This window comes from Chanodichthys erythropterus, chromosome 10, assembly GCF_024489055.1.
Source record: "Chanodichthys erythropterus isolate Z2021 chromosome 10, ASM2448905v1, whole genome shotgun sequence".
NCBI classification, from domain to species: domain Eukaryota; kingdom Metazoa; phylum Chordata; class Actinopteri; order Cypriniformes; family Xenocyprididae; genus Chanodichthys; species Chanodichthys erythropterus.
In genome coordinates, this window is record NC_090230.1 from 17821076 (window position 1) to 17829213 (window position 8138).

General features: G+C 39.2%; 1 protein-coding gene across 1 annotated transcript; it reads right to left on the reverse strand.

Annotated features, from left to right (window-relative positions):
* Window positions 1-574: 574 nt before the first annotated feature.
* On the reverse strand, window positions 575-7921 carry LOC137027807 (vitellogenin-like). Its single transcript, XM_067396347.1, has 28 exons — window positions 7826-7921; window positions 7667-7687; window positions 7405-7556; window positions 7062-7313; window positions 6814-6975; window positions 6580-6728; window positions 6353-6503; window positions 6099-6256; window positions 5853-6018; window positions 5643-5768; window positions 5340-5558; window positions 5026-5243; window positions 4839-4936; window positions 4609-4733; window positions 4421-4522; window positions 4194-4313; window positions 3897-4083; window positions 3705-3807; window positions 3432-3617; window positions 3224-3332; window positions 2928-3117; window positions 2595-2845; window positions 2068-2112; window positions 1726-1803; window positions 1420-1626; window positions 1145-1287; window positions 915-1053; window positions 575-827 (listed from the first exon to the last, which is right to left on the reverse strand). The coding sequence occupies exons 1-28, from the start codon at window positions 7863-7865 to the stop codon at window positions 684-686; spliced, it is 4041 nt and encodes a 1346-aa protein (XP_067252448.1). The 5' UTR covers window positions 7866-7921; the 3' UTR covers window positions 575-683.
* Between the last annotated feature and the right edge of the window lie 217 nt (window positions 7922-8138).

The following is an 8138-nucleotide window of genomic DNA, read 5'->3' on the forward strand; positions in this document are numbered from 1 at the left end:
CTATGACAAACTCCTGTGCACTCCAATGCACAATGAACATCTGTTTTAAGTGTATATGGCTAATCAATTGATGGTTTGTGTGTAGAGTTGCTATGCAAAAACACCATTTAATGAAATGTTTGCATTTGCAAAAGATGTACTTTATGATGTTTTGTATGTTGTGTGCATGTTTAGTGTAGTTTTCCTGTTCTTGCCATCTTTTGAAAAATTATTTGTTTATCGACTTCATTATGAGGTTATCTGCTTAAGTAAAAATATTCTCTAATGACTTAAGCTGAATGTTTCGATGGAAATAAATGGCATTGCATGGTCTGACGATCCGTAAGAGTATATTTTTCAAATATTTCTAATTTATAGTAACCAGTGTCATGACGCTATACAGAAAACCATGCACGTTAATAATTTTTATGGTCTCTTACTAAAAGTGTTTTATGATTTTTTTTTTGCGATATGATTTAACATAATGTGTTGAATGTTTTAATTATTTGAAGGATATTCAATAACATAATTTAACAAAAACAATTATATACTTCACAATGAAATTAAAGCAATTCACACATCAGTAACTTGCAGGGAGTTTATTAGTGTTACTTGCATTTCAACAGTGGTAATTTTCAATTAAACTGTCATAGAACAATCAAGTCCGCTTTCTGCATAATCAATTCCACACCGCACACATTTTCTTAAGAAAATGTAATATGTAATTCTTCCTTGATATGTTTCTGGATCCAGGAGAGAATGTCCTCATCAATATGAATGGTAAGAGTTCCATCTGGATTGATGGGAACAGTGACAGGGAGAGGAATAGCCATCCTTGACAGAGTCATCTAGAGCAGCAGAAACAATAAAATAATTAGTTGTATTTTCTTATTATATCACCGTGTGAGTCATAATTTAAAGGAAAAATATTTCACCTCTGGAATCCTAGCAATGACATTCAAGGATCTCTGAGTTGGCAAGGCTGCAGTCAGTTCAATCTCTTTCTCACTGTTTGTTGCTCTTTCAAGTCTAAAGCCTGCCTGGAGAGCCGCCATAGGGATGTGCTTAGACAGCCTAGTTGTGAAGGGATGGACAAAGAAGAGCAAATTAAACCAGTGCCATATTCTGCCCTGTTCATTTGTCATTCAATGTTGCTGAACATTACTTTTTGGCATAGGTGGTGACGATTAGTGGCAGCCTCTCCCATTCCAGCTCTAGACGTGCAGCAGGGAATTCGCCCAGAACACCGGCTTCAGCTTTAGCAGTGACTGCATACTGTTGGCATTCTGGACCCCAAGCAACCTTGGCCTGAAAAAGGACATTTATGTTCAAAGGATGGTATTGATGTCAATTATTTCACTTGAAAGTGTATTTTGATAATTGTTCTAAAAAATAATTGTAATATTTTTTTTTAAATCACACAAGTCTTTTCGGTCTTACAGTGACTTTGTGTTTGCTCAGCAGGGCACCGTCAGCACAGATCTTCAGGTTGTCATTTTCAGCGATGGAGGAAATGACGAGCTGCACTCTTGCGGTTGGCTTGTCAAAGTAAGCTGCAAGTTGGTAGCCCAGCAGCTTGTGGTCAACTCTCACAGCACGGGCAATGACAGCAAAAACAGGTGGAAGAGCATTTCCGAGGAACTTAGCCTGAAAACATAAACCATATTCAATTCAAGCAAATTTTAGTTAAAAATGTCATCTTTGGGTTTTAACTTATGAACAAACAAATGACACTAATCGATTCACCTGTTTCCGGATAGCCTCAAAGCTAGATGCAGCGCTTCCACTGCTTTTTGCCTTTGAGGCGCCATGGGGTGCCAAGTACTGCAAGCAATTTAATACAGACATAATAAATATTTGATCTAAATCAGGAATTCTCAACTCTGATCCCTAAGGTAGAGTCCTTCCTGTAGAGATTAGCTCCAAACCTGATCAGTCTCATCTGTCCATAACTTTCTAGTAATTCTGAAGACCTTGATTACCTTGTTCCGTTGTGTTTGTTTGGGGTTGGAGCTAAATTCTGCAGGAAAGTGGATCTTGAGGGCCAGATTTGAGAACAATTTTAATAAAATTAGTTTTAGTAGTTACCCGATCTTTGTGGAACTTCTTGAAAGGCTCCATGATGGTGGCAGTCTGAAATATAAAATTACTCAATGTAAATAAATAAACATTTATGACACATATATATTGACTAACTAATAGAGCTGCACAATTCTAAAAAAATAATTGAGATCATGATTCTTATTTTTTTTTAAAATCTGTTTTAATGAATGATTCAGTCATTCATCCATAAAAAATTTAATCAGAATTTTTTTAAAAAAAATCTATTGAATGAATGAATCAACTACAAATAAATTTTTTAACATTCACTTGTCGCCACCTACAGTTGTATCAATGTAGTAATACAATCCTTATTTGAAAGATATGATATTTGATTATGAAGATTAAAAGATAATTTGCTCTATTTTGATCGTTATCATAGATACTGTTTAATTCCGAACTATAAACTTTTATCCCAGTACCTCTGTGATGATTTTAATTTTTGTTACAGAAAAAAAAAGATACTATTGGTGAGTTCTACTACCACACCAACATGCTACATTCCACATCCTCACCTCAGTTACACGAGAGCTGGACATGGAGGAGCTTGAACTGCTGCTGCTGCTGATGATGCGGCTGCTGCTGCTTTCAGAAGAGACGGGCACATTTTTATCTTCAGTCTCCAGGATTTCCCTCAGTTTCAACAGGAAGGCCTTTCCTTCTGGAGTCTCCTCATCAATGAGGTTGATTTGCTTAAGGAGCCTCTCAGCAGCTCTCGGACCAACCTGGACTTCAAGCTCCAATCTTTCAACTGCAGGACCTTCAGCTAAAGCCAAAATGACAAACAATATATTAGGATTTTATTTAAAAATACTTGAATTTAATCAATGTAATCTCTGTAAGAATACCTCTTGACACTGCAGCACGAGCTGAGTGCTGTCCAATTATGTAGAAGAGAGGAGCATTTCTGATATAAGCAGCATTGTGAGAGTGCACTTCAATGCACCCCTTGATTTCAATGTATGGGACAGCAAGACAGAGAGTCTCGTGAAATGGAGCAGTAGCTCTCACAGGAGTCTCATCTGATGTCTCGGAAGACTGGAAAGAAAATTAAGTATTAAATCAAGACTTGTCATTTTAAAATTTGAAGAAAATTAATGCTTAGCATACTAACACATATCCATCATGTGTGTTCAAATTTTACCAAATCAGCAGGAGTCTTGACATTTTGCACGGCCAACTCAGGTACTAAGGGAACAATCCTCTCAGCGGTGGGATCTTCAATGTTTCTGACCACAGCAAGAGTCTCAAAGCTGTAGGAACAAGCAAAAGGTGGGTCATATTTCACTTTCATAAACCCTTTGAACTGATTCAAAATGCTTGCTACACAGGACTGAGTAAGAGTTCATTACCTCACAGCAGCAATGTGTTCAGGAAGCTCAACAGGCAGAGCCTCCACCTTGTAGTTGCCCTTCAGAATGTCTGCTCTTGCAGACAATTTTCCAGGGGCAATTGTACGGATCTTTCCTCTTGCCATAACAGCAGCTTGGATCAAGGCAGTATTCACTCCCATCACAGCAAAGGTCTGGAGAGCAACACTGAAATAAGAATAAGGGAGATTGTTTGTAAAACTGTTGTTGTGTACTTCATATCCCATCTTCATGATTGTAGCTGCAAAAGTGTACCTTGGTCTTGCTTCAGCTTGGAGTTGAACATCAGTCTTCTTCAGCTGCTCAAGAGTCATGGTCTCAATGTGCTCAGGGAGAGGAGGTGTAATGGTGGCCTTAACTAGAAGGGTGAACAGAACAACATCAAACTTAGAAGTGACACCCTCATATCCAAGGAACAGATAAAAAATTCTAAGAAGACAAAGGTACCATTGAGGCTTGCAGCAGCAACAGCAGCAGTGTACAAACTGAGCTCCATGGGCACACCAAGTGCTGTTGGCAAGATACGACGCACTTCAGCTGCAAGCAGGGGTCTGGCGTACTGAAAGGCAATTCCTTCCTGCAAAGCTTTAAGGGCATCCTTCAACAGTTCACGTGGTTTGGGTCCAGTGGCAAGCTGGGAATAGTGTTTATGAGAATTTTAATTCTAATTGTGATAATTATTTGTGAGGCAGATCTAAAAAAAATATGGTAATGAGAGAGGAGATTTAAACTACAACACAGTACCGGTATTGCTTCTTCAATGATGGTCTTGTCAATGTTTAAATAAGCCACTTCTTGTCCAAGTAATTTGATGTAGGCTGAAGCCAGTGGCTGATTGGTTGGCAAGGCCTTCCAGTTTGCAAGCTTGAATAATTAAAACAGAGAAGTTATAGATATGTTTTAATATATATGTTATGCTTATAATACATAAAAGTACAAAATTATACAATACACTGGGCATGAAAACTTACTGCTCTCAGGGTACGCTTAACCTTTGTGATACGATCAACACTTTCATCTGCAGCAGGAGATTGCAGAAGTGCCTCTTGGATTCCTTCAGTTCTCAAACCAATCTGTTTGAGAGAATCAACTGATTGTAGACTGAAAACACTTTAAAATCATGAATCAGATTTTCTTCAGAAAGTCTTGGTTTGCCCACCTCAAGAACATCAGCAGCAGCTCCAGCCAGATAAGCACGTGCTTTAGCTACAACAGCTCTGGGCAGGATGGTGGCGGCATCATTGATCATGTAGGCACTACCAGCAGCTCCAATCATAAGAGGAGCTGCACAGGGAAGAATACAATTAATGTGATTTATTATATGTGGGGATTATTTTTACATATCTCAACACACAAAAGACCTCTCTTATTAAAAATTGAAAAACTCACTATGATAGAAGTCCAGCTGAAGGGCTCTGCTGAAACGGAAGCTAAGCCTGTCCAGTTTGCGGCTCATGAGCTTGATGGCAACATTAGCTGCACCAGCGCTAAAACGGACAACCATAATTACCTCTGGATTGTGCATATATTAGATGTAATAAAGTAAAATGAATTAGAAATGATTTGTTTTTCTTACACAGCTGCCATATCAGGAGCAGTGATTCTGGTCAAGGACTTGATGTGGGAATAAGCAAAGCTTGCAACATGCAAGTTAGTTTCAGTCTTCAAAGCACCAGCAAGACTTGAGACGAGGGCCACTGAGGGCTTTGTCTCAAACAACACAATACCAGCAACCATCCGCACTTCTGGGTGGAGAGCCCTGTCCAATACAAGTTGCAGGGCCACTGGCTGAACCTAAGGGAGGGAATAAGTTTAGTTTGTTATTGGAGGACAAAGTGCATAATATTTAAAAAAAAAAAAAAATTCTTTCCTATGAAGTCTTAAACTTACCAGTTTGGGTTCTTTCTTGGCAATGTTCCTCAGTGCCAAGATGGCATCAACCTGGACTCTAAGAGGCAGAGAAGTAGCTGCAGTTCTCAATCCAGGTAGGAGCTTCATGATGGGTTTGAGACTAGCAGGGTGACCAGCATTGCCCAGAACTTTCAGAGCCAAAGTGATTTCAGGAATGTCATTCTTGGAAATGGCTTCAGCAGCAAGCTCATGGATGGGCTGAGAAGTTTGAGGCACATACATTTAGATAAATAATAAAGATTAAACTCCTAACAGAAATTTTGAAGGGGTCGAGGTGTTTACCCTGAGGAGCTCAGCAGGACAAGTGGGAACTTCAACGCAGTGTTTGGCAATCATGGAACCATATCCAAGCATGACGACTTCACGAAGAGCTGGGATTGTGGCGATTTTCTCGTGCAAAGCCAAACTCTGATCAGCAAAATACAGAAATTATTCATTTCATCTCGGTAAGATTTGAAGAACAGCATTTTGAGTATAGTAAGATGTACTCACAGCTGTCAACTGGATGGTGTCCAAATCAGCAGTAACCATTTGCAAAGCAATTACAAGTGCCTGAATGAACTCGGGAATGGTAAGTTCACCAGCCAGGAACTTCTCCTTGATTAATTTCACAATGACCGGTGTGCCAACAGCAGGAAGAGCATCCAGAAGCCAGCGCCTAACAGATTGTTTAAAATATATTCATAATAAAAAAATGCCCTTGAATTATATTCCTATTAACTTGCTCACAAATTGTACCTGTAAACTGGTTTGTCCTTGAACTGAGCCCAGATGGCCTCAATATTCTCCAATGTGGCAGCACGCAGGAGCTGGATGAGCTGAACAAACTTAAGAGGAGCATCATCATGGACCATGGCCACATTGTTTGCAACCAAGTGCTGCAGGACCTCAATAATCTAGCAAGAATAAAGGCAATGATCAGTTGACATCTTTATCATAGAACAAGGGCTTTGACTTGGAGATCATTAAAGTTTTTAGGTAATGTATTATACCTGGGCTGGTGCATCACTGATCTTTGTGAGTTGAATGGGGGTCTGAAGTAGTTCAGTTGCAAACTCATACTGCAGGGATCCACGGGCCAAATAATCAGCTTTGATAGGAACGACGGAGGTCTTCTCAATCTCAACAAAAGCCAAGGTTTGTCTAAAAAAAATATACATTTCTTATTAATATTTTAGTTCCTAATTTTAAGAGAAATCTCACAGAGGACTAATCATACTTTGCTTCCATCTGGGCAGCACCATGGATCTCATTGAAGGGTGAAAACTGATGCACTTCCTCAACTGTTGCTTCAGCGATCAGTACACCGGCTGCAGCTGGTTTCATGATGTAGTTGTAAGATGCCGTTTCAATCAGACTCTTCACCCGCTGTTAAAAGAAAGGTATGTGACATTTGACTCTTGGCATTTTCATTATATTGAGTATTTCAATTCTTCCCAGACTTCTTCATTACCTCTGTGCATTCAGCACACTTCTCAGTGTATGCCAAGCCAATGTCCTTCATGATTCTCTCCTGGCAGTGGCTCAGATCCTTGGACTTGGTGACAATAATGTGGTTGGCCTTTGTATCCTCACTGATGACATAGTGGGTCCTGCACACTCCCTGAGCTCCAGCCTTGAAAGACAAGTAAAATATATATATACGTATTGCAGAACTAATTATAGAAATACATCATAAACATACTAGGAGCACTTTTTCACCTCTTGCAGCTCATAGATGTTCTGGGTCTTCTTGAGATTGAGCTGAAGGATGTTGAGGATTCCTCTGTGCAAGTTCAGCACTGTAGTGGAGACTCCTGCAGGGGCGAACACCTTTCCAACCACACCATTAGCATACTCAAACTTGATGGGAATCTGAAGCTGAGCAGCCAGAGCTGAGGTGAGCTTAGTGGCAGGAACAAATGGATCCTTGGGCCAAATGCCAGCATACTCGTGGAGTAGAGGATCCATGAGCTGTAAGGGAACATTTTAATTTAATTGATTGTACAATTCCTTGTAATAGTAGGGGCTAGCTGGGACCTTTTTGTTTTTTAATAGTCATTACCTTCATCAGGAAGGTGTTTTCTGTCACGGCAGTGAGGTGAACCTTGCTGCTGATTTTTATACCTGCTCTGGCCAGACCTTCTTGAGGAAGACCACCCAAGAGCAGAGCCTCATACTTGTACACATAGGTCTTATCCAGGGCAAACTCAGGAACTGAAAATGTACAGTATTTTTGATTTGAGTCAATTGTTAGGGTCATTACCTAAGCAATAAGGCAGTCAAAATTACCAATTAAAATTAATTTGCCAAATCATATTACTTACCAAGGTTGATCTGTTGACTTGCTAAAAGAAATAGAAAATATATATATATTATTTTTTAGGAGGTTTTCAAGAGGTTCTAATTTTCTAAACAAGTTTTCCTAAAGCAAAGCAAAGAAAAGAGAGAGAGAGAGAGAAATATATAAATATATTTTGACTTACCCACTAGGGCCACAGTCAGGGCAAGCACAACAGCTCTCATGGCTGATGGTTTGTGAAGAGCTCCTCAGAGAAACAGATCTTTTATAGTAGTTTCTTGCTGACCAAGTATTAATTATTAACTTTAACCTTAAATGAGTATCAGATTTTACAAGACTTCTGTCAACTTATTTGAACATAAATATCAGTAGAGGTTAGGTTACCCTGGCCTGTCATCATGTCATTGTTCAGGCCAATGTCCACAGTGATATGCTGATCATTTGTCTTTTATATTCAAAAAGATGATTTTCATATCAATAAAATAATGCTTAAGCAA